Source organism: Oncorhynchus tshawytscha, linkage group LG10 (genome assembly GCF_018296145.1).
Source record: "Oncorhynchus tshawytscha isolate Ot180627B linkage group LG10, Otsh_v2.0, whole genome shotgun sequence".
NCBI classification, from domain to species: domain Eukaryota; kingdom Metazoa; phylum Chordata; class Actinopteri; order Salmoniformes; family Salmonidae; genus Oncorhynchus; species Oncorhynchus tshawytscha.
Genome location: NC_056438.1, coordinates 45,011,047 through 45,037,281, shown reverse-complemented (window position 1 = coordinate 45,037,281; position 26,235 = coordinate 45,011,047). Strand labels below are relative to the sequence as shown.

The 26,235-nt window shown below is 41.4% G+C and overlaps 1 protein-coding gene and 1 non-coding gene across 5 annotated transcripts; one reads left to right on the top strand and one right to left on the bottom strand.

The window, feature by feature from the left end:
- Positions 1-247: 247 nt before the first annotated feature.
- trnap-ugg lies at positions 248-319 on the bottom strand. The gene has a single exon. It is a non-coding gene; the product is annotated as a tRNA-Pro (tRNA).
- Positions 320-4,633: 4,314 nt separating this feature from the next.
- LOC112260261 (septin-2B) lies at positions 4,634-22,325 on the top strand. Of its 4 annotated transcripts, XM_042328611.1 has the most exons (14): positions 4,634-4,883; positions 5,301-5,530; positions 5,781-5,820; positions 6,750-6,864; positions 13,337-13,423; positions 13,612-13,735; positions 14,004-14,138; positions 14,214-14,331; positions 14,614-14,715; positions 15,522-15,667; positions 16,053-16,169; positions 17,338-17,398; positions 17,636-17,733; positions 20,876-22,325. In XM_042328611.1, the coding sequence occupies exons 3-13, from the start codon at positions 5,797-5,799 to the stop codon at positions 17,720-17,722; spliced, it is 1,116 nt and encodes a 371-aa protein (XP_042184545.1). In that variant the 5' UTR covers positions 4,634-4,883; positions 5,301-5,530; positions 5,781-5,796; the 3' UTR covers positions 17,723-17,733; positions 20,876-22,325. The 4 variants fall into 4 exon arrangements, with proteins under 4 accessions (XP_042184545.1, XP_024290991.2, XP_024290993.2 ...); XM_024435223.2 differs by lacking the exon at positions 5,301-5,530 and having other exon boundaries at positions 4,637-4,883; XM_024435225.2 differs by lacking the exon at positions 5,301-5,530 and having other exon boundaries at positions 4,641-4,883; positions 16,053-16,136.
- Positions 22,326-26,235: the final 3,910 nt, after the last annotated feature.

Here is a 26,235-nt window from a genome sequence, read left to right as displayed (position 1 = left end):
TTAGATCCATCCCTGTGTTATTTCTGAGACAAGACATTTTCAAGTGTGATTAGGCCTACTTTCAGTCTTAGAGGTCACGGCTGGCAACATAATTAGTTAAGCCACCTATAAAAACACATTCCAGATCAAGATGCATTCATGGACAGACGATGCGAACGTTAGAGGGAAGAACAGTTTATGATAATTGGCCTGGCTACAACATACCGAAAATGTTGAATAAAATGTGAGGACTACGGTGGCAAAAAACGGGCTCGTCCGGGATTTGAACCCGGGACCTCTCGCACCCAAAGCGAGAATCATACCCCTAGACCAACAAGCCACTTGCGACACTTGCCGATGTTGATATATTACTACCAAGAGCATGACACTGTTTTTCGATGAATTTGTCTTCATCGTTGTTGTCTATACATTTATCCGGATGTTACCGGTAAATTAATAGCTTGGAAAACACAGACTTTCCTATTTTTTTTATTATGAAGAAAACCCTGGCTTACGTACCTCAATTTCACCCAACTTGCCTTAATATCTTGTAAAAAATGTTTTGTACACAAATTCTACCTCCGAAGTTTCACGAGCACTGATGTTGTTGATTCATTTCCTCATTACCGCGAGAAAGCTTGCTACATTGTTACGCTGGCTACAGAAGATGAGATACGTAAGTACACCTGAGCAGTGTTCGAATACCCATACGGTATACTACACACTTAATGAGTACATACTATTAGTTCATTTTAGTATACTGTAAACGAACGGTATCGTTTCAGTTGAGCACACTAGCGCTTCGCCTGTCTACCGGAAGTTGATGCTGTAACGGATTACAAAAACGGAAACTGTAATCCGTAACATTACCAGCAAAAATATTGTAATCAGATTACCGATACTTTTGAAAAACTAGATGATTACATCAAGGATTACTTTTAAATTCAGAAATAATGTTTTTGCAAAAAAAAAATCTGTGACACTTCTGTGTTTTCGCAATGACATTCAAATCACCATTGAAAAAAGGAGCACATTTAAGTTTGTTCCACCTCAGCAAGTCTGAACACAAGTCAGAGACCACTATGATGACACACCAAATATGTTTGATGGATCGCGGGAAAAGAGCAGGAATGGGTTTTTGTAGGCAACAGTACAAGCTATGTCTTCCAATGGTGCGACTGCTGTCGGCATCCAAAGATTATCCAATTTGAAAAAACGCTTGAAGGTAAGTATGACAGTAGTAGTGTAGTCTACGGTGATACGGGTATCATTTATTATTGATATCTCCATAGCGCAATGATGTGAATCACACTGCTGCTCTGTCATTTAGCTATTTTCGCCTTACGGATTGTGGTTGTGGATGGCTGTTCACAAATCTAAATGTACATTTGAAACCAAATATGGTTGAATTCAAGAATTTTAATCTGCCTATCAACAATTGTTTTTGAAACCAGTGGACAGACTGAAAAATGCAATCTTGCAACAGCTGCATAGTGCGGATCCCAGCCTATGGAATAAAAGTGGAGTTTTTATTGCTCGATCTAATTCGTGCTGATAAAAAAAAATCCATAGGCCTAATGGACATGTTCAAACTTGCACACTTTTGATAGACTTAAAGTGGCAATCTGTAGTTGCTACATCCATTTTTGGACTTATAAATTATTTTTATATATAAATTATATATATATATATGTATATATATCCATTGATTCTTGAAGAATATAACTTATAAATGCCTCACAAGTTTAGTTCAACTGTCACACTCCATGAGAACCCACAATATAAGCTTGTTTTTCTCAAAATTTTGTAAACATTGTAAATGTAAACAAACACTGTATAGCCTCATTTGATATCATGGATGGTCAGTCCTTGCAGCCATAGCTCTGTCAATTACAGTTTATTTTTAATTTTTACAATCGCTAGGACCCATTTCCTAATACTTAGGTCACTTTTTCAAAACTCTTCACACAGTTCTCCTAACCAACTTTCAGCTTGGCACAGCAGTTACTTTCACATCCAAAATGCACTAAAACTACCAAAACACTTCATACATGTCTCAAATCAGCTCATTCTTCCATAACACTAGCAAAGGTTGTCACCCAACATGCACACTTTGTCACTCATAAAACAATTACCTAAAAAACACTAACAACAGGCAGTGTACTTATTTTCCACCATAATTTGCAAATAAATTCATTAAAAATCCTACAATGTGATTTTCGGGAATTTTTTTTCTCATTTTGTCTGTCATAGTTGAAGTGTACCTATGATGAAAATTACAGGCCTCTCTCATCTTTTTAAGTGGGAGAACTTGCACAATTGGTGGCGGACTAAATACTTTTTTGCCCCACTGTATTTTTAAATAATGGGCTAGTATTATTATTAGTAGGCCCATAATCAATCCTATTAGATATCATAGTAGAAAAACTATACAGTTTTATTCTAACTTTAGGGACCTCTTCAAAATCAGGAGGCTGAAGAAATTTAGCTTGGCAACTAAAACACTCAAACTTTTACAGATGCACAACTGAGAGCATCCTGTCGGGCTGTATCACCGACTGGTACGGCAACTGCACCGCCCTCAACCACAGGGCTCTCCAGAGGGTGGTGCGGTCTGCCCAACGCATCACCGGGGGCAAACTACCAGCCCTCCAGGACACCTACAGCACCCGATGCCACAGGAAGGCCAAAAGATAATCAAGGACAACAACCACCTGAGCCACTGCCTGTTCACCCTGCTAGAAGGCGAGGTCAGTACAGGTGCATCAAAGCTGGGACCGAGAAACTCAAAAACAGCTCCTATCTCAAGCCCATCAGACTATTAAATAGCCATCCCTAGCACATTAGAGGCTGCTGCACTTTATACATAGACTTGAAATCACTGGCCACTTTAATAATGGAACACTAGTCACTTTAATAATGTTTACATATTTTGCATTACTCATCTCATATGTATGCATGTACTGTATTTTATTCTATTCTACTGTATCTCAGTCTATGCCGCTCTGATATTGCTCGTCCAAATATATATATATATATATATATTTAATATTGTGTTATTGACTGTACGTTTGTTCATGTGTACCTCTGTGTTGTTGTTTTTGTCGCACTGCTTTGCTTTATCTTGGCTAGGTCGCAGTTGTAAATGAGAACTTGTTCTCAACTGGCCTACCTGGTTAAATAAAATAAAGGTGAAATATATATATTATTTGTTATTAAAAAATATATTTATATATTCTCAATCCCATTCCTTTACTTTATATTTGTGTATATTGTTGTGAAATTGTTAGATATTTCTTGTTAGATATTACTGCACTGTTGGCACTAGAAACACAAGCATTTCACTACACTCGCAATAACATCTGCTAAACATGTGTATGTGACCAATAAAATTTGATTTGATTTGACTTGAAATTTCTTCTACCTCAGATGGGCAACTGGTGGTCCGCACCCCATTTTGCACCCCACCTCCAGAACAAATTTTATTTAAAAGAATTGGAACTCAGTCATGGTTCCAACTTACTGGTGCGAGTTAGAATAGTAGAATACACAAGGTCAAATGTAGAAATTTGGTTATCATGGTTAGACCGTCTGGAGGGCCCCCATTGATTTTGTCGTCAGTCTCACTCGGATATCATATTAAAAATTGCAAACATTTTTCACCACCCAATGGCAAATGTGTAGAATTGCAGGACATTATCTGTAACAAAGCTAATTTTCCTCTCTGTCCCATGGCACAACCTGTTCTCAGAGTATTTCGTATTATTCTGTAAGTAAAACCAGAATAGTCCTTTTATTACGCTTTGTTATGTTTCGTATGGTTTGTATTCATTTGTGGATGTCCGTCATCCATTCCGTAAGATATGTTACAAGTTGCAATTCATATAATATGTAATGAATTGCAATTTCGTACAATATGTTGCGAATTAGAAAAGCAAACAATAAGTTAAGAATTTGCAAATCGTATGATGTTACAATTCAAATTTGTTGCTAAAGTTAGCTAGGCTAGGTGTTAGGGTTGAGGTTAGGAGTTAGGTTAAAGTGTTAAGGTTAGCTAAAATGATTAAGGTTAGGGGAAGGGTTAGCTAACAAGCTAAGTAGTTGAAAAGTAGCAAGTAGTTGCAAAGTTTCTAATTAGCTCAAATGCAAACGTTGTCCGTGTTACACACTCATCCTCCCATCTTCCTTTTGTTTTGCCTTCAGTAACCTGTCTTAAGAAACCATATCAAAATGAACATGTCATACTTTTGTATGTTCTGTATTTACATGTCATGTCTAGTGTATGAGAACTGGATTTACTTTACTATGTAACATCTAGTGTATGAGTCCAGGTTGCATGGCAAAATTAGTATAATTATGTGAAATGAGTTATACATTCGCAAAATCTTCTTTCCACCCCATGGCAAAATGTATAGAATTTCTGCAAACATGCTTTAAAATTGCAACATCTTCTCTACACCGCATGGCAAAATGTGTAGAATTGCACGAAATTAATTCTCAAAGAGAAAAATGTGTTTATCTCTCTGCTGTCAGGTTTTGCTCGCAATGTGGTGGGGATGGATGTCGGTATGTAAGCAGTTGAGCCACTCATGATGAGTTTAGATTTTTTAAACTCTGTGATGATGATGGTTGGCGATGACGATGGTGGTGATGAATAGCGGTTGCATTACAAATTGTAAAGAAAATCGTTGGTAGTAGAATGACATGTGTTCAATTTTATTGATAAGAAAAATCAATGCATTATAAGAGGACCAATTTGAGGACAGTCAACGCCCAATGCATTCTGGTCCCTGTGCTGAAGAAGATCCGAAATTTGAGGTGTTGTTCGCCAGTCCGGCCTCCAAACCAATGACTGTATATATGCACCCAACCCACACGGTTTTCTTTCAGTGACAATCAAAACGGTAAATATTGTATTTATTAGCAATATTCATGACATTTTAAACTGTCTCGTTGAATAAGATACGTTGCTTTAACTTTCTACCTCTTCCCAAATAGCTTGTTAGCAAAGTAGCTAGCTACTTGCTAATTAGTTGGCTAGTTTTCAATGCTTGCGTTTAGACACCTCGTCGGTTTAATAGTCAGTGTTGGCTAGCTACCATTTGAAACCCTGTGATACAGAATCAATTTACAGTTTGTCTACACGGCCCGGTTTGAAATACTTGTTTGCCAGCTAGCTTGAAGGTGTTGATAAGATCATGTTTTGTGATATTATTAGCGTTAAATTAACTAGGCATATTTAATGTAACTGCAATGTTTAGTTGTATTTAATTCTTTGGGACAGCGCTTTCAAAACCTAACGCTAGTTTTTTTTATTTCAGACTTCCACTGCTCGGCGTTGAACAAATAAAAGTTCAGAGAGCAGTTAATGCGCTAACTAACTGTAGGAACTTTTGTTATCGCTTCAAGATTTTTATTTTTAGGTATACTGTAATAGAAAAGGCACTAACTCACTAAATAAAAGAACAGAATGGAAAGTTGAATTCAAGTTAAAAACCGACTTGTGTACATGCATATGTGAAGTGAAAGCGCGTAACAACATCTTTGGAAGGTAAGGCTGTCAGTTATTTGAGGTTAGATAATTCTTTCGGAAAGTCATTATTGAGCAGAAAGCAGACTTCCTGTCTCACGGTCCACTAAATCATGTAGGTAGGCTATCCTCCATTTTGTTAGTGTACACTCGTCATTCTCTTCCAAGTTATAGCTAGGCCTATTGATATAGTATTTGCATGCTCTGCTAACAAAACAAAAAAACAGGAGTACGTTACAGTTGACATGTAATGTTCTCTGTTCTCTGGCAGGTTGAAAGAGTGCAAAATGTCTCAGGCTGAAAAAATTAAGGTACGTTCCCGACCCAGCATAAGAGGATGCTGCTTCCTCTCCCTTTATTTAATCTAAGTAATACTGTCAGGCTGTCCAATAATGATTTCAGAGGGAGCTTATTTTGATTAGGCCTATATAAACCGGATGTGAATCTGCTTTGGGAAAATCAGGATTTATTAGAATTAAATTAGAATTAAACCATTGTTTAAAAAAACAACAACAATTGAGCATAGAGGATGCAAATATTGTGTATAATCATCTTACCAGAGACAGACTTAATTACAGAATGCATGGTCACGCTAGCAGATGCTTCCAGGCAGCTGCTTTCTTCATGACTCACTGTTGTGCCTTGACCTGGGTTGAAATGAGAACACTCCAATGTATGAGCTTAGCCTAGCTAGCCTAGCTATTTTATAGTGACAATTTTTTTGTCACATACACCACGTGCAGTAAAATGTTGTTTTGCAGGGGCAGCCATAGTAGTATGGCACCCCTGGAGTAAATTAGGCTTAAGTGCCTTGCTTGATATATTGATATATTTTTCACGGTCTGCTCAGGTATTCGAACCAGCAACCTTTTGGTTACTGGCCACTAGGCTATCTGCCACTCTAGATGTAATGTAATATATGCTCCTTCCTTACATCTGTTTATAAGCTGAATAGATAGGTTTAGGCATAACTTTGAAACACTTTGGTTAGACTGCATATTCTCCCTGGTTACGTACAGGCCTGTTAGAATGCAGGAAATAATGTTTTTGCAAAGAGATGGCAGAGACAAGACAGTCACCTCACCCAAAGGTCATTCGTGGACAGCTGTTTTGAGTAGTGGCCTAATTGCTGGTTTTAATCTTTGCTGCTGTGATTTACACAGCCCATGACAACATTTAAATTATGGTATTCCTGAGTTGAATGACTCAGATGCTCATGTTGTTGTCTCATGTATTACAGCAGGGTCAGTTCACCAACCCAGAGACCCCGGGGTATGTGGGCTTTGCCAACCTGCCCAACCAGGTGCACCGCAAGTCGGTCAAAAAGGGCTTTGAGTTCACCCTCATGGTAGTTGGTGAGTGTCATGATATTTGGAACTTAAGAAATGTCTGGTGTTTTTGTTTTGAGAGTATTCTATTGTTCGTATGTAGTATCGAGCCTTAGACAGAACGTCTACACCAGTTGTTTGAGCTTTGCATAAAACCACTTTGTGTCTTTGCTTGTCGGTGAGTGTCAGCCATTTTCTTGTTGCAGTTTTTTTCTCACTTCAGTAGAGATGAGTTTTGGCCTTCAAAGGGGAATGTGTGCCAAAATGATAATGTTCACACAGCTTTGTCAGATCATAACCATTTTAGGAATATAACAGCAAGCAATGCATATTAATAGGGTTGTCACGATACCAGTATCACAATACTATGATACCAGATTTTCCATGGCAAAAAAATAAAACCAGAATTAGACTAAACTCTATGGTCCTATAAAAACCTACTTTATGGAAAATTGTGAGTGCTATAGCTTGCAAAATAAACATGTGACAAAATAATGGTGCTTGTTTCTAATATCAGGACTGTTTTCCTCAAGAAATTAAATCGGCTTCATGTTTTGTTTCTTTGCCACGATACCTCAGAATATCGCAATACTGGTCTCGTGACAACCCACTATGCATTTCCTTGATTCATTTTGAGTTGGAAGGATAGCTTTTTTTCTTTGCCAAACATTCTATATATCTTTTTAACAGAAACAACTGTTTGTTCTAAGCATTTAAGCTATCACTTCATGCTGTCGACAGAATGGAATGTGACTTATTTGACCATGTGCCCGGACAGTTAGCTAGTTGACATTTCCTTTTCCCATAGCCTCTCCTCACAAATAACATTACCCCCCTAAAAAATGTGTCATTAAGCACTGTTCCAAATCGCCTCACTTCCTTTTAGAGGTTTTAACGTGAGTTTATGCATGTCCAGCATACGTGTGTGCCAGAGTGTTTGTGTCTGAGTGGGATATGTGTAGGATCATGTCAGAGGCCCCTGTTTAGGTCACTGTTGTGAGTTCAGCCTCTATATAAACGGGTGGAGGCTGGGCGTCTCTGGGTCCTCTGATTTAACTGTGTGAAATGGTTGTCCTTTCTCTCTTCTCCCTCCATGTCTGCCTTAAAATAAACCAGAGTGGAATGTGTGCCTGAGGGGCAGCACCGGACAGGGCTCTGCTGAATAGAGAACAGAATAACAAATAAAATTATGAATAAAAACCACAAGAACTACGATGACGGTTAAATACATGAGAATGCAAGTATATACAGCGCATTTGGAAAGTATTCAGACCCCTTCACTTTTTTACTTTACAGCCTTATTAAAAAATGTGTTTTTAAATTATTATTTTTCTCAATCTACGCACAATACCCCATAATGACAAAGCAGAAACGGGTTTAGAAATGTTTGCTAATTTATTGAAAATAAATTGAAATCACATTTACATAAGTATTCAGACCCTTTACTCAGTACTTTATTGAAGCACCTTTTGGCAGCGATTACAGCCTCGAGTCTTGTGTATGACGCTACAAGTTTGGCACACCTGTATTTGGGGAGTTTCTCCAATTCTTCTCTAACAATCCTCTCAAGCTCTGTCAGGTTGGATGGGGAGCATTGCTTCACAAGTATTTTCAGGTCTCTCCAGAGATGTTCGATCGGGTTCAAGCTCTGGCTGGGCCACTCAAGGACATTCAGAGACTTGTCCTGAAGCCACTCCTGTGTTGTCTTGGCTGTGTGCTTAGGGTTGTTGTCCTGTTGGAAGGTGAATCTTTGCCCCAGTCTGAGGTCCTGAGCACTCTGGAGCAGGATTTCATCAAGAATCTCTCTGTACTTTGCTCCATTCATCTTTCCCTTGATCCTGACTAGTCTCTCAGTCCCTAAAAAACATCCCCACAGCATGATGTTGCCTCCACCATGCTTCACCGTAGGGATGGTGCCAGGTTTCCTCCAGACGTAACGCTTGGCATTCACTCCAAAGAGCTCAATCTTGGCTTCATCAGATCAGAGAATCTTGTTTTTCATGGTCTGAGTCTTTAGGTGCCTTTTGGCAAACTCCAAGTGGGCTGCCATGTTCCTTTTACTGAGGATTGGCTTCCGTCTGGCCGTTCTACCATAAAGGTCTGATTGGTGTAGTGCTGCAGAGATGGTTGTCCTTCTGGAAGGTTCTCCCATCTCCACAGAGAAACTCTACAGTTCATTGCGTTCCTGGTCACCTCCCCAATCAAGGCCTTTCTGCCCTGATTGCTCTGTTTGGCCAGGCGGCCAGCTCTAGGCAGAGTCTTGAAGGGTCCAAAATTTTTCCATTTTAAGAATGATTGAGGCCACTGTTCCAGACATTTGTTGGTACCCTTACCCAGATCTGTGCCTTGACACAGTCCTGTCTCGGAGCTCTAGGGACAATTCCTTTGACCTCGTGGCTTGGTTTTAAACGTTTTTATTCTTTAACTTATTGGTGATTTCGTAGATCTCTTTTTTAAAGTTTTTTTGAATGTTTTCACTAAATAGGCCAAAGATTTGTTACACAATTAAAGATCAATACACTGTATTTCAAACAGCTGGAATAATCTAAAGAATTAAGGGCTTGTAAAATATAAACCATCAACCTTAAGACTCACTAAAAATAATGAAATAATATCAAAATAGTTTTACCTGCTTTTTTGCTTGTCCAATGAAAGTTACATTTTGTTTTGACTGAACCATGCACAACCACTAATAATGACCAACTTCTGGTAGCAGGCACTGTTTATGAGACCTGTGTTAATATTCTAATCTGTCTAGCCTTTCGTCGTGACTCTCAGTTCCATTACATTAGTCATTGGACGAAGGCGTCTTGTGTAGAGGGGAGTTTTTTTTTACATTAACACGCAACGCTTGCAATACGGTTTTGCATAAGGATCATATCTTTCATATCGGCGAGAAATCATTTACAGTTAACAAAATGTTAAATTTATACACAGCTTTTTATAGGGTTAGGGTTCCCACATGGCCATATTTCTATATTACAGTGCTTGTTTCCGTAAAACAGATGGAAGACAGTGGGCTACCTGTGCGAGTGGACTTGTTGGCTATCTGTGTTTCCGAACACCTGTGTAAACGGAAGACTCCAGAAATACTGTATGTTGTCACTGAAAAATACTGTCTGCTACAACTGTGTTAACCGTGAACTATAAGTGTGTATTTTGCATTTGTGAAATTAATTTGATATGAAAGTGAAGGGATTTATGTTTCTAGAACCGTACAGCAATTGAGAATCGATTCACATTTAATGTAGTGGCTTCCAGAGCCTGTTCACTTTTTCAACATTGAAACACAGGTGGCCAACTAGCATAGGTAGTCCACTGTCTGGATAAGAAGATGCTTATTTCTCAGAATGAGAGTTCCTTATATAAATGTGTCTTTATGCTCATTGCACATTTATAAAACACACACTAGACAGCTAGCACATTAGTCTGGCTAAAATGCTGCTAGCGGTACTGCAATGCTGCGCATGACAAACTGAGCATTCATTGTCCACAATTATGTTCATTGATACTCCCATCTTATTAGGCTCTGCAGTGTTTTACATTTTGGGAGTTGAGACATAAAAAGGCTATTGTTATAAAGGTTGTTCTCCTCTATTACAGTAAAATGTCTCTGTGTATAGGTGTCTATATGACCGATTTTTATGTTTGACCAAACCTCAAATGCAGTAGCGAGTTGAAATGGCTTGTCAGAGATGACAATGCTCTTTCGTCGTGGTTGTGAGCTGCAGGGGGAGGGGCTTGGTGTCTGTGTGCGAGTACTAAGGTGCACAGAAGGAGCAAATGATACGAGACCAAAAAGACACACTCATGTATTCAAACCTAGATTCTTCCAATACATGGGTTTGGAACATTGCGCTAAAACATATATTGAATTAATTTGAATGTATATCGCTCAGCCCTACATGTAAACAGGAGCAATAGTGACCAGTAGCAGGATATATACTAAAGGTAATCTATGAACAGTAATGCATCTAATCAATAATCATTTTCGTAGCAGTGTAGGTTGTCTGAGTGGGTTGAGACCTGTGGATAGTCTGTGGGAGATCAGTTGTTAGCACTTTAACAGTCTTCTGAACAGCTTCTATCCCCTGGCCATGAGTCTGTTTGTCTGAGTCTTGATTCACCAGGACTGCCTGCCAGACGGAAGCATGGAGAACAGTCCATGTCTCAGGTGGCTGTAGTCTTTGGCAATTTTCCAGACCTGTCTCAGACAGCACCTGGTATGTATGTCCTGAATGGCTGGGAGCTCACCCCCGGTGATGCGCTGGGCTGTCTGCACCGCCCTCTATAGGGTCTTTCTGTTGCAGACGGTGCAGTTGCCGTGCCATCTGAGGGGCCATGCCAAATCGTTTCCGCCTCCTGAGGGCGAAGATGCATTGCTGTGCCTTCACGACTGTTCTGGTGTGAGAGGACCATGTTAAGTCCTCAGTGATATGGACACAGGAACTTGAAGCTCTTGACCCTCCACTGTGGCATGTAGATGGGGGTGTGCACCCCCCTGTTTTTTGTGGTCCATCATCCTGTTGCCCTGGCACCACACTGCCAGTTTTCTCACCTCCCTGAAGGCTGTCTTAACGTTGTTGATCAGGCCTACCACCATGTCATCAGCAAACTTGATGATAGATTTGGAGTTGTGCGTGTCCACAGTCGTGGTTAAACACCCCTGAGGGGGCCCCCGTGTTGAGGGTCAGCCTACTCTCACCACCAGAGGACAGCCTGTCCAGGATCCAGTTGCAGATGGTGTTCAGTCTCAGGGTCCCGAGCTTGGAGTGTATAGTGTTATAGTGTTGCACTGTAGTCGTTGAAAATAAAAGAGCCGCACACTCTAGGAGCTCAGATGCAATAATTTAATTACCAACGTTTCGACAGCCAAGCTGTCTTCATCAGGGTATAATCACAAACACTGCGGGATGACTTGTTTATATAGTGTCAAAAGACACAGGTGTCTGTAATCATGGCCAAGAGTGGCCTAATATCATTGGTTAATAATCAAATATTAAAATGTCATACAAAGAACAGCATACAAACAAATGGATAACATACAATCAGATTAATTTGACTACACAAGCTTACAAACAATTACAATGGCAAAGTCACAATCACAAGATTGGCTTCAGATCAAAGTCTACGTTGAGACTGAAGGGCGCAAGGGTCTTTAAATTAAAGAGTTGGAAAAAAATAAATAAAAGATGTATTGTTAAAACGAGAGGCCGCCCGGATCTTTAATTTAAAGACCCTTGCGCCCTTCGGTCTCAACGTAGACTTTTGATCTGAAGCCATTCTTGTGATTCTTGTGACTTTGCCATTGTAATTGTTTGTAAGCTTGTGTAGTCCAATTAATCTGATTGTATGTTATCCATTTGTTTGTATGCTGTTCTTTGTATGACATTTTAATATTTGATTATTAACCAATGATATTCGGCCACTCTTGGCCATGATTACAGACACCTGTGTCTTTTGACACTATATAAACAAGTCATCCCGCAGTGTTTGTGATTATACCCTGATGAAAACAGCTTGGCTGTTGAATCGTTGGTAATTAAATGATAGCATCTGAGCTCCTAGAGTGTGCGGCTCTTATTTTCAAGTTTTCTACTCCGCTAGCCAGCACCTCCGCCTTAATAGGTGTGCGTTTCTTTTTCTTCTAGATCGCACTGTAGTCGGTGAACAGCATTCTCACATAGGTATTCCTCTTCTCTAGGTGGGAGAGCGCAGAGTGCAATTGAGATCGTATCGTCTGTAGATCTGTTGGGGTGGTAGGAGAGTTTGAAGATGCCTGCCAGCTGGACATCGAATGCTCTGAGTACGTGCCCTGGAATATTGTCTGGCCCCATAGCTTTGGGAGTGTTAAACCTTGGTGATCTCGCTCTCCAAGGGCAACATGACTAAGTCCTCTAGGACGGCAGGGGCCCTTTGGTGTTTTTTTTGTCACAGTGCATAAAATTCATTGAGTTTGTCTGGTAGAGGCATCGTTGAATAAATCACAACTAGTCTGTAGCCCCTGCTATATGCATTGAGTGTCAGAGTAATAGGTTTTTAACCTTGTTCCTAAATTGACCTTTTGTGTGCGGTAGCTCTGTCCTTTAGTTTAGCACGTACCTCTGTGTTAATCCAGGGCTTTTGATTGGGGAAGCAGCGGCTCTTAGAGCTTGTTGCATTTTGGACTAAGGAAAATGTTTGTCTTGTTTTACTGTGAGGTTAATGCTTTTCCCACGCAATGAAAGGCCTAATGTGTAGGAAGCTGCTTGGCTGCAAATGTAGTGTGCCCATTACCCAGGCTATATTGGGTATTTTGTGGAAAAAGGTTCACCCTGCACATCTAATTGTAGATTTTTGTAGTATTTGTGGTTCGTAGACTCAAAGGTAGTTGGTTATGAACTAATGTATTGGGTATATTGCCTTACAGGCACAATAGTCTGTTCTATTTGATTTTCTCTTTTTTTTTTTATGGTGGGATGTTTTTTTGAAATATATTGATTCTGTGCGTTCTGTTTAGGTGAGTCTGGTCTGGGGAAGTCCACCCTCATCAACAGTCTGTTCCTTACGGATCTCTACCCAGAGAGAGTGATCCCCGGAGCAGCAGGTAATGGTTATACACAAAGGCCAAACTTTCTGCTAACTATCAAAACCTAATGGGAGTCATTTTAAACAGATTACACCAAATCGCCCCTCGTTTAGTCAGTGGCCTCAAGAGTATCTCAAAAGTAGAAAAATGAAATAAAAAATAAACTTTTCCTCTCCCCCTGGTCTCCTTTTCATTTTGTCCCACAGAGAAGATTGAGCGCACGGTTCAGATCGAGGCATCTACGGTTGAGATCGAGGAGAGAGGGGTGAAGCTCCGCCTCACCGTGGTGGACACACCCGGATACGGCGACGCCATCAACAGCCAGGACTGGTATGCCACTGCCCACGACTTCTTTTGTCCAACATGGAAATTGTTGTTATTGTTGGAATATAGTTGAACTAACATTTTTATCGTTGTAAAAATATATTTTTCTAAAATTTGAAGGGATAGTTCACTTTTTAAAAGTTTAAGCTTAGTTTTACATGAGTTTCTGGATGACACCCCTGTATCTAAAATGTCATTCCCCATTGCTCTACTCATGTCATACGGTGTTATATTGGTTGGCTTTTCTAATAGCAGCTGCTTCTCGTTTCTCCAGTTTCAGCACCATCATCGCCTACATCGACGACCAGTTTGAGCGCTATCTCCACGACGAGAGCGGTCTGAACCGACGGCACATCGTGGACAACCGTGTTCACTGCTGCTTCTACTTCATCTCCCCATTAGGCCACGGGTATACACACATTTTCAACATGTACTTGTTAATCCCCCCCCCAGTTCTTACGCGCTCTCCCTTTCTCTCTCTCAGGCTGAAGCCTCTGGATGTACAGTTCATGAAGGCCATCCACAACAAAGTCAACGTGGTCCCTGTCATCGCCAAGGCCGACACACTCACCCTGAGAGAGAGGGAGAGGCTCAAGCGCAGGGTAGGAGACGTTATAGCTCAACCAGACTCTAAAAAGTATACAATGGGAACTTTTTTTTATTTTTAAATTTGTAATTAAAAGAAATTAAGCCGTCTCACACAAGGGATGTAGATGTAGTGATCTTCCTTTCATATGATACAACTGCACCCATGTACTGCCTGTATTTGAATAATCCCTCTGGATTAATAAAGTACTATATATTCAATTTAATAGTTAAAGCGCAGCTAAAGTAACTAGCCCACATTATGTCTATATCCTCCATATTCCTGTGTGTGGCTGTAGATTCTGGATGAGATTGATGAGCACGGCATCAAGATATACCACCTCCCCGACGCGGAGTCTGACGAGGACGAAGACTTCAAGGAGCAGACAAGGATTCTCAAAGTAATCCCCACCTCCTTTTCTAGACTCGGTCCTGCCTCCATAAGGATTCTGAACCCCATTTGTCATTTCAGCATATGGTGGTGTCTGAAAGTATTGCAATCGTTGATAAAGATGAGCAATAAAATTATTTATTTGATAGTTATTAATACGGATCTATATTGTATGCACATAAAAAAAATCTCAAATTACATTTTATACTAGTACAATTGTTCAGAGAAAGAAGTTTTGTTTTTAATAAGTAATTTTTTCTTTCAAAAAGGTAGGTGTCAATTGACACCCCTAAAGATTCTTATAAAGAAAGTAGTCAAAAGTTTATTATTTGGTCCAGTATTCCTAGCACTTGACTACATCAAGCTTGTGACGCTTTGTAGTTCTTCTTGGTTATGTTTCAGTTATTTTGCGCCGAATAGATATGAATGATAAATAATCTATTGTCATTTTGTGGTCACTTTAATTGTAATTAAGAATGGAATGTTTCTAAACTCTTGTACATTAATTTTGATCCTACTATGATTACAAATAATCTTAAATGAGAAAGTTAGAGGGTCAACAATTATACCCCCAAGACATGCTTAACTCCTCCTGTCATCTTTTATCTAGGGTGTCAATCATTTTGGCGACCGGAATTGAAATTGAGCATGGTTTCTTTGAGACTTTTACTACTGTTCCTGAAAGTTACTAGCAAATTTAAAAGAAAAAGAAAACATACAACTTTACAAATAAGCTCAGAATGGTATGCAATTGCCACCATCGCAAACATGCTATCTGTTTTGACCGTCAGCACCTGCTCTCTCTCCTCCCTCCAGGCCAGTATTCCCTTTGCGGTGGTTGGCTCCAACCAGCAGATCGAGGCCAAGGGGAAGAAGGTGCGGGGTCGCCTGTATCCCTGGGGTGTGGTGGAGGTGGAGAACCCCGAGCACAACGACTTCCTCAAGCTACGCACCATGCTCATGTGAGTGGGTGGGAGAGCGAGGGCCTGCACTGGGTCATCCCCGGAGGGGCTCGCTCTGGTTTCTTCATATATTAAACTTGAATAGCAGCTTGAAGCAGCATTGAATAGCAGCTTGAGAATCCAAACTTGAAATAGTGGCTTATGGCTATTTATTTATTTATTAAAACATTTTTTTTTTAAATAAATATAGTGTTTTTTTATGGTTGATTTGGCTTATACTACAAAAGCTGTGTCAGTTGTATAATATGTTGTCAACCCATTAAATGTCAGTCATGAGCAGTGGCTGTCCCGTCTCACATACTGCTTGGTGTTTCGCTTATGACAATCTTGAGTTGAGTAGTTGGTTTAGTGCTTGATTGATCCACTGACACCTATCCATCTACAGCACCCACATGCAGGACCTGCAGGAGGTGACCCAGGACCTACACTACGAGAATTTCCGTTCGGAGCGCCTCAAACGAGGCGGCAGGTTGTCCTCTCATGGTTACGTTCTGTCTCCTGCGTACGTACCGTTCTGTCTGCTTGCCTTTCTGTACCCTGCCTGCCCCCAAAACTTCCCATACGCAGTAATATAATATACAACCAAAGACACAGAAAGGCTTAATATAACAGAGCAGGTTGGTAGTGTTGAGACATTTGTAACACAAGACTCATGTGTCTTGACTTTCTTGGATTTGAATGACTTATCTGGCTAAGACAATTGATGGGTAACTAATAGTGTCTCAGTCGGCCAGTTCCACTTATCTTGTGTTAATGTCTATCATGAAGTGATTAGGCGATAGTCAGCATTGAAAGTCAATCTCCATGTTTTCATTAATATTACATGGTTGAAAAAACGAAAACATTTTAAGTTAAGTTAAACTATAATTTTGGATGTACATTCTACAGCAATTTGACCTTGGTAGTGGGTTTGAGTTAGGCAGGTATAGTCTGTGGGCAATTTTTTTATCTTTATGGTTTTATTTTTTTAGTGGTCTATGGGGTTTTTAACCAGTATATAGGTTGTATTTGTAGTAGTATGGGTATCATTTAACTCTAGGGGTGTGGACCCTTTGGATTCTTTGAGACCTTCCTCTATAGCCAATCCAGGAGAAGGGAGTGATTTTACTGCCTTCCTATTGGCTCACCATCAGCCCAATGATGGTCTGGTCTGTCCAATCCTCTGAGTGGACTGTTGGAGGTACTGTTTTCAATGGGGGAGGTACCACTATCCTCCCTGTCTCTCAACCTTGCTGCTCTCTTGCTTATGCAGCTTGCCCTCTTTTACTTTAACACCCAGCTTTCTACTTTTCTACCCCACCCAATCTGTTCTTTCTCTCTCTCACTAATTTACCTCTGGCTCTTTCTACTTTCTATGTGTTGCTTTCGTCACGTCTGCTTAAATACTAGAAAGCTAGAATCTGCACCACACACAACCACCAGACGTGGGGATTTACCAAACTGTCTTCCGGAGACCCCCTATGCACATGAGTTTTCACTCCACCTTTCTGCTGATTCTATGAATGACAATGATATGCTTTTGAATACTGCATTTTCTTCTGAATGCACAAACTATGTAATAACTGGAAATGTATGAGATTTCCAGTGTTCATTTATGTGGATATTTATGGCAGGTCTCCCCAATGATTGTGCCTTGAGCCTAACTCAACAAATCTGTGTCCGTGTTACAGGAAGGGACCGGAGCCGGAGGAAATGGACAAGGACATGATCCTGCAGGAGAAGGAGGCTGAGGTGGGATAGCTAAGCATTCATATCCCTCTCTCACCACCCTTATACTGTATACTTCCATTCAAATATCACTATTTTGAATAGCCCACCCACATTACCTCTTATATCCTCACTCTTAGTTGGACTGCAATAAGTTTATTTCATGTGATACGGTTGGTTGTTTTGTGGAAGGGGGGTTTAGCCAGGTACTCAGTGTTCTATGTTTTGGTATTAATGTTATGTTTATTTTGTTCTGTGCAGCTGAGGAGAATGCAGGAGATGATTACCAAGATGCAGGCCCAGATGCAGATTAAGCCTGATGGAGCGGGAGACGGCCAGCATGTGTGACACTCACCACGGTAAGAACAACACGTCCATTTTGACACTAAACACAGCAAACCCGTGTTATGAAAACTCAAATGTACACTATGGTATATTGTGGACCTGTATGGCTCAGTTGGTAAGCATATGCAATGCCATAGTTGTGGGTTCAACACCTGTTGTAATCAAAATACACACAAAGATGATTTGAACTCGCTCTACGGTGAATCTCTTTGGATTAACTTCTTGACGCACCCATCACGTTAGCGGGATCATTTTCATCAACACCCGCTGAATTGCAGTGTGCCGAATTCAAATTAAATTACTAAAAATGTTTAATTTTCATGAAATCACAAGTGCAATATAGCAAAACACAGCTTAGCTTGTTAATCCACCTGGCGTGTCAGATTTCAATACAGCTTTTCGGCGAAAGCATAACAAGAGTTTATGTAAGAACATCTCTCAGTAGACAAAATATTACAAACACTAGCAGCCAAGTAGATTGGTCAGAAAAATAATAAATTAAATCGCTTACCTTTGATCTTTGGATGTTTGCACTGACGAGACTCCTAGTTACACAATAAATGTTCCTTTTTTTCCATAAAGATTATTTTGTATATCCAAAATACCTCCATTTGTTTGGCGCGTTATGTTCAGAAATCCACAGACTCGAGCGGTCACGACATTGCAGGCAAATTCCAAATAGTATCCGTAGTGTCCACAGAAACATGTCAAATGTTTTTTATAATCAATCCTCAGGTTGTTTTTACAATATATAATCGATAATATACCGGGACTGTAGCTTTTTCAATAGGAGAGGGAGAGACAATATCTGCCCCACTCTGTTGCGGAAGCAAAACTCTGCGAACACCCAGCTATCCACTGACGCGATGTGATCTTTCTCGCTCATTTTTCAAAATAAAAGCCTGAAACTATGTCTAAAGACTGACACCTTGAGGAAGCCATAGGAAAAGGAATCTGGTTGATATCCCTTTAAATGAAGGCAAGGCATCCAATGGAACAGAGAGCTTTCAGGAAAAACAGCACTTCCTTGTGGATTTTCCTCAGGTTTTCGCCTGCAATATCAGTTCTGTTATACTCAGACAATATTTTGACAGTTTTGGAAACTTTAGATTGTTTTCTATCCTAATCTGACAATTACATGCATATTCTAGTTTCTGGGCCAGAGAAATTTCAAATGGTGTTTTTTTTTTTTTTTTGCCAAAAATGAAAATTCTGCCCCCTACACTCAAGAAGTTTTAAAGGGTCTGCTAGGTGGTATTTTTTTTTATTACTATACTGAACAAAAATATAAATGCATTATGCAAAACATTCAGATTTTACTGAGTTAGAAGGAAATCATTTAAATCGATTAATTAGGCCCTAATCTATGGATTTCACATGACTGAGAATACAGATATGTAACTGTTGGTCACATACCGTAAAAATAAAAGTAGCGGCGTGGATCAGAAAACCACAGTATCTGGTGTGACCACCATTTGCCTCATGCAGTGCGACACATCTCCTTTGCATAGAGTTGATCATGCTGTTGATTGTGGAATGTTGACCCACTCCTCTTCAATGACTGTGTGAAGTTGCTGGATATTGGCGGGAACTGGAACATGCTGTCATACATGTCGATCCAGAGAATCCTAAACATGCTCAATGGGTGACAGGTCTGGTGAGTATGCAAGCCATGGAAGAACTGGGACATTTTCAGCTTCCAGGAATTGTGTACAGATCCTTGCGACATGGGGCTGTGCATTGTCATGCTGAAACATGAGGTGATGGCGGCGGATGAACAGCACGACAATGGGCCTCAGGATCTCATCACAGTATCCCTGTGCATTCAAATTGCCATCGATAAAGGCAATTGTGTTCGTTCTCTGTAGCTTATGCCTGCCCGTACCATAACCCCACCGCCACCATGGGACACTCTCTTCACAACGTTGACATCAGCAAACCGCCCACTCACACAATACCATACACGTGGTCTGCGGTTGTGAGGCCGGTTGGACATACTGTCAAATTCTCTAAAACGACATTGGAAGCAGCTTATGGTAGAGAAATGAATATTAAATTCTCTGGCAACAGCTCTGAACATTCCTGCAGTCAGCATGCCAATTGCACGCTCCCTCAACTTGAGACATCTGTGGCATCATGGTGTGACAACTGCACAGATCGCAATTTGCTGGGGTGGTTATCAAACTTATTTTTGGGTGGGGGGGTGTGTATTGTTTTTTGTTGTTGGTCATGGCAGGGTAGTGTTTATTTTTGGGGCGGTTAACATTTTCTCTTGCAGCTTTTACTAGACTTAACAAAAATAGGAACACAACATGCAGTAATTTCAAAGATTACAGTTCAGTCGTCCCCCGGCCCCCCCTTAGGCTGGCGTGATTACACGTGGTCTGCGGTTGTGAGGCCGGTTGGATATACCCATGTAATGTTGTTTAATCATCTTCTTGATATGCCACACCTATCAGGTGGCTGGATTATCTTGACAAAGGAGAAATGCTCACTAACAAGTTTGCACAAAATTTGAGATTATTTTTGTACATATGGAAAATGTCTTGCAACTTTTATTTCACTCCTGAAACATGGGACCGACGCTACGGTTTGCATTTTATATTTTTGTTCATTGCCCAAGGAAAGTATTCAGACTCTTTTTCCACATTTTGTTACGTTACAGCCTTATTCTAAAATGGATTTTAAAGTTTTTTTGAAATGTTTGCAAATGTACTAAAAATAAAAAATAGACCTTATGTATTTAAACCGTTTTCAGACCCTTTGCTATGAGACTCTAAATTGAGCTCCGGTGCATCCTGTTTCCATTGATCATCCTTAAGCTGTTTCTACAACTTGGTTGGAATTGGTAAATTCAATTGATTGGACATGATTTGGAAAGGCCCACGGCTGTCTGTCTAAGGTCCCACAGTTGAAAGTGCATGTCAGAGCAAAAACCGAGCCATGAGGTCGAAGGAACTGTCCCTAAACTATTTTTAATACATTTTTGAATAAGGCTGTAACCTAACAAAATGTGGAAAAAGGGGTCTGAATACTTTCCGATGGCATCAGATATATACTCCATCAGAATTATTGGTCCCTTTTTAGTCTGAATTCATATAAATGGAACATTAGGAAGTACAAGTCCTTATGTATCACTTTTGTCTTTCCCTGCAGGTTTTCAAGCTGTTATTTGAGCTTGACCAGAGATGGAGGGATTGCAGAAGAGAAGGGAGCGAAAACAAGAGCAAGATAACTGGTCCTTGTCTCATTCTGCTTGCTACTATATTTAGTTTATTTCAGTCCTACTTGGGATCATTTTGAATTCTTTATTTTTTGTATCGAAGCAGTATTACATTTTTATATTTACACACTTTCTTTCTAATATTCCAAATGGCTCATTCATTTGTTCCATTCTATTGGAATGGACCATGCCAGTTAGTCATCAAATGAACAATAACTCTTTTAACCAGGGAAATGCTTTCATTATAGAACCATTGTTCTTTATTAAAACATTTTGCTGTTGAGAAAGCCAGAAGTTGCTGCTGCTCCTCAGTACTGTCATAGCCAAGTCTTTACACTCGGCCTCCGCTAAAACCACTCAGGAACGGTCGTTCGTGTTACTTACTGTGGCTCCGCATTACGAGTGGGAAAGGCCAGCTTACTGTGAAAGTTAGCAACGCTCTTCTCTTTCGTGGAGCCATACAGCATTTTTTTTCCTCTCCTCTAGTGGTTGTCATGCCAATGTTAAAATATCTTTAAACAATAGTCTTTGAAAAGCAGCATAAAGATGTTTCCTTATTGCTAGGATTCGTTGACCGTGTTCTCGTTCTCCTACTCCCTCGCATGCAGCTCTTAACCCAGTCTGAAGTGTCGTTGTGTTGAAACGACTGGTTATGACTGAAATACATGACACTGTGACTGACCTTTCCAGTCATCCTGTAGCCCTGAACCAATGAAGGAGACATACCTTGGTGTTTTTTACTGCATGTGCCTCTATGAATACTGGGCCTGTAAAGTGTCTCAGAGTAGGAGTGGCAGTCTAGGATCAGTTAAGCCTTTTAGATCATAATGAATATGGTTATATAGACTGGGGGGACCCAATCCTAGATCAGCACTCCTACTCGGAGATGCTTTATGACAGCCCCAAGATTTTAACATATTGCAAAGTGAATTGATGTTTTAGGCAAAAGTCCTAGCGAACTAAAAGTAAATTGAATTACTGTGATGTTCGGACCAGGCCTATGCATCGAAAAGGACTTTGCTTTTCCTCATGGCCCCCAGTAATATTGATTGTTGAATTAAGTGCATCCAGAGGGTTGTGGAGTTCGTGCTGTAAAGCTCATGCTGTACTTGGTGTAATATGATATCCATATCCTTCTATTCTTTATGGCTGAGTGTCAATGGGTTAAGACTGAAAAGTGACTGACGTTTGGATGTTGGACAGGCCCAGTTAGTTGCTATGACTGCTTGCCTGGTCATTGTGATGACCTAGTTCGATTGTGTCACTATCCTATGCAAGCCAAGTCAGAGTTATTAACATTCCTGTTTCTGCTGTTTTATCCATTGACTATCAAATAAAACCTTTGACGTATGCTATCTTGTAATAAAGTTTATATTAAAGCTAGATTCTAGTTTGCTTCATTTGTCTTTTTGCAAAAATAAATTCCCGATCCAATGTTCCTATATGTATCGTTAATATACACTGCTCAAAAAAATAAAGGGAACACTTAAACAACACAATGTAACTCCAAGTCCATCACACTTCTGTGAAATCAAACTGTCCACTTAGGAAGCAACACTGATTGACAATAAATTTCACATGCTGTTGTGCAAGTGGAATAGACAACAGGTGGAAATTATAGGCATTAGCAAGACACCCCCAATAAAGGAGTGGTTCTGCAGGTGGTGACCACAAACCACTTCTCAGTTCCTATGCTTCCTGGCTGATGTTTTGGTCACTTTTGAATGCTGGCGGTGCTTTCACTCTAGTGGTAGCATGAGACGGCATCTACAACCCACACAAATGGCTTAGGTAGTGCAGCTCATCCAGGATGGCACATCAATGCGAGCTGTGGCAAGAAGGTTTGCTGTGTCTGTCAGTGTAGTGTTCAGAGTATGGAGGCGCTACCAGGAGCCAGGCCAGTACATCAGGAGACATGGAGGCCGTAGGAGGGCAACAACCCAGCAGCAGGACCGCTACCTCCGCCTTTGTGCAAGGAGGAGCAGGAGGAGCACTGCCAGATCCCTGCAAAATGACCTCCAGCAGGCCACGAATGTGCATGTGCCTGCTCAAATGGTCAGAAACAGACTCCATGAGGGTGGTATGAGGGCCCGACGTCCACAGGTGGGGGTTGTGCTTTTACAGCCCAACACCGTGCAGGAAGTTTGGCATTTGCCAGAGAACACCAAGATTGGCAAATTCGCCACTGGCGCCCTGTGCTCTTCACAGATGAAAGCAGGTTCACACTGAGCACGTGACAGACGTGACAGTCTGGTGACGCCGTGGAGAACGTTCTGCTGCCTACAACATCCTCCAGCATGACCGGTTTGGCGGTGGGTCAATCATGGTGTGGGGTGGCATTTCTTTGGGGGGCTGCACAGCCCTCCATGTGCTCGCCAGAGGTAGCCTGACTGCCATTAGGTACCGAGATGAGATCCTCAGATCCCTTGTGAGACCATATGCTGGTGCGGTTGGCCCTGGGTTCCTCCTAATGCAAGACAATGCTAGACCTCATGTGGCTGGAGTGTGTCAGCAGTTCCTGCAAGAGGAAGGCATTGATGCTATGGACTGGCCTGCCTGTTCCCCAGACCTGAATCCAATTGAGCACATCTGGGACATCATGTCTCGCTCCATCCACCAACGCCACGTTGCAGCACAGACTGTCCAGGAGTTGGCAGATGCTTTAGTCTTGGTCTGGGAGGAGAACCCTCAGGAGACCATCCGCCACCTCATCAGGAGCATGCCCAGGCGTTATAGGGAGGTCATACAGGCACGTGGAGGCCACACACACTACAGAGCCTCATTTTGACTTGTTTTAAGGACATTAAATCAAAGTTGGATCAGCCTGTAGTGTGGTTTTCCACTTTAATTTGGAGTGTGACTAGCCACTTTAAACAAGGCTACCTTATATAATGTTACTTAACCTACATTATTCATCTCATATGCATACGTATATACTGTACTCTATATCATTGACTGCATCCTTATGTAATACATGTATCACTAGCCACTTTAACTATGCCACTTGGTTTACATACTCATCTCATATGTATATACTGTACTCGATATCATCTACTGTATCTTGCCTATGCTGCTCTGTACCATCACTCATTCATATATCCTTATGTACATATTCTTTATCCCCTTACACTGTGTATAAGACAGTAGTTTTTTGGAATTGTTAGTTAGATTACTTGTTCGTTATTACTGCATTGTCGGAACTAGAAGCACAAGCATTTCGCTACACTCGCATTAACATCTGCTAACCATGTGTATGTGACAAATAAAATTTGATTTGATTTGATTTGACTCCAAATCAGGTAGACTTGTGGGCATTCCTAATATTTTCCTCAACTTCCTCTTTTTGTATTGTAGTTTCCGTAGTGTAGTGGTTATCACGTTGGATGGGGGGTGTTCCCTCTGCTGTTTCCTGAAGTCCACAATCATCTCCTTAGTTTTGTTGACGTTGAGTGTGAGGTTATTTTCCTGACACCACACTCCGAGGGCCCTCACCTCCTCCCTGTAGGCCGTCTCGTCGTTGTTGGTAATCAAGCCTACCACTGTTGTGTCGTCCGCAAACTTGATGATTGAGTTGGAGCGTGCATGGCCACGCAGTCGTGGGTGAACAGGGAGTACAGGAGAGGGCTCAGAACGCACCCTTGTGGGGCCCCAGTGTTGAGGATCAGCGGGGAGGAGATGTTGTTGCCTACCCTCACCACCTGGGGGCGGCCCGTCAGGAAGTCCAGTACCCAGTTGCACAGGGCGGGGTCGAGACCCAGGGTCTCGAGCTTGATGACGAGCTTGGAGGGTACTATGGTGTTGAATGCCGAGCTGTAGTCGATGAACAGCATTCTCACATAGGTATTCCTCTTGTCCAGATGGGTTAGGGCAGTGTGCAGTGTGGTTGAGATTGCATCGTCTGTGGACCTATTTGGGCGGTAAGCAAATTGGAGTGGGTCAAGGGTGTCAGGTAGGGTGGAGGTGATATGGTCCTTGACTAGTCTCTCAAAGCACTTCATGATGACGGATGTGAGTGCTACGGGGCGGTAGTCGTTTAGCTCAGTTACCTTAGCTTTCTTGGGAACAGGAACAATGGTGGCCCTCTTGAAGCATGTGGGAACAGCAGACTGGTATAGGGATTGATTGAATATGTCCGTAAACACACCGGCCAGCTGGTCTGCGCATGCTCTGAGGGCGCGGCTGGGGATGCCGTCTGGGCCTGCAGCCTTGCGAGGGTTAACACGTTTAAATGTCTTACTCACTTCGGCTGCAGTGAAGGAGAGACCGCATGTTTCCGTTGCAGGCCGTGTCAGTGGCACTGTATTGTCCTCAAAGCGGGCAAAAAAGTTATTTAGTCTGCCTGGGAGCAAGACATCCTGGTCCGTGACTGGGCTGGGTTTCTTCCTGTAGTCCGTGATTGACTGTAGACCCTGCCACATACCTCTTGTGTCTGAGCCGTTGAATTGAGATTCTACTTTGTCTCTGTACTGGCGCTTAGCTTGTTTGATAGCCTTGCGGAGGAATAGCTGCACTGTTTGTATTCAGTCACCTTGCCTGATTAAAAGCAGTGGTTCGTGCCTTCAGTTTCACACGAATGCTGCCATCAATCCACGGTTTCTGGTTAGGGAATGTTTTAATCGTTGCTATGGGAACGACATCTTCAACGCACGTTCTAATGAACTCGCACACCGTATCAGCGTATTCGTCAATGTTGTTGTCTGACGCAATGTCGAAACATCTCCCAGTCACGTGATGGAAGCAGTCTTGGAGTGTGGAGTCAGCTTGGTCGGACCAGCGTTGGACAGACCTCAGCGTGGGAGCTTCTTGTTTTAGTTTCTGTCTGTAGGCAGGGATCAACAAAATGGAGTCGTGGTCAGCTTTTCCGAAAGGGGGCGGGGCAGGGCCTTATATGCGTCGCGGAAGTTAGAGTAACAATGATCCAGGGTCTTTCCACCCTGGTTGCGCAATCGATATGCTGATAAAATTTAGGGAGTCTTGTTTTCAGATTAGCCTTGTTAAAATCCCCAGCTACAATGAATGCAGCCTCCGGATAAATCGTTTCCAGTTTGCAGAGAGTTAAATAAAGTTCGTTCAGAGCCATCGATGTGTCTGCTTGGGGGGATATATACGGCTGTGATTATAATCGAAGAGAATTCTCTTGGTAGATAATGCGGTCTACATTTGATTGTGAGGAATTCTAAATCAGGTGAACAGAAGGATTTGAGTTCCTGTATGTTTCTTTCATCACACCATGTCACGTTGGCCATAAGACATACGCCCCCGCCCGTCTTCTTACCAGAAAGATGTTTGTTTC

What these genes read in the sequence shown, in the direction of transcription:
- LOC112260261 (XM_042328611.1), top strand. Translation starts at nt 5,797, where the DNA reads ATGTCTCAGGCTGAAAAAATTAAG. An exon ending in CTCAGGCTGAAAAAATTAAG is followed by an intron (nt 5,821 to 6,749) that starts GTACGTTCCCGA and finishes CATGTATTACAG; the next exon opens with CAGGGTCAGTTCACCAACCC. An exon ending in GGTTACGTTCTGTCTCCTGC is followed by an intron (nt 16,170 to 17,337) that starts GTACGTACCGTT and finishes TCCGTGTTACAG; the next exon opens with GAAGGGACCGGAGCCGGAGG.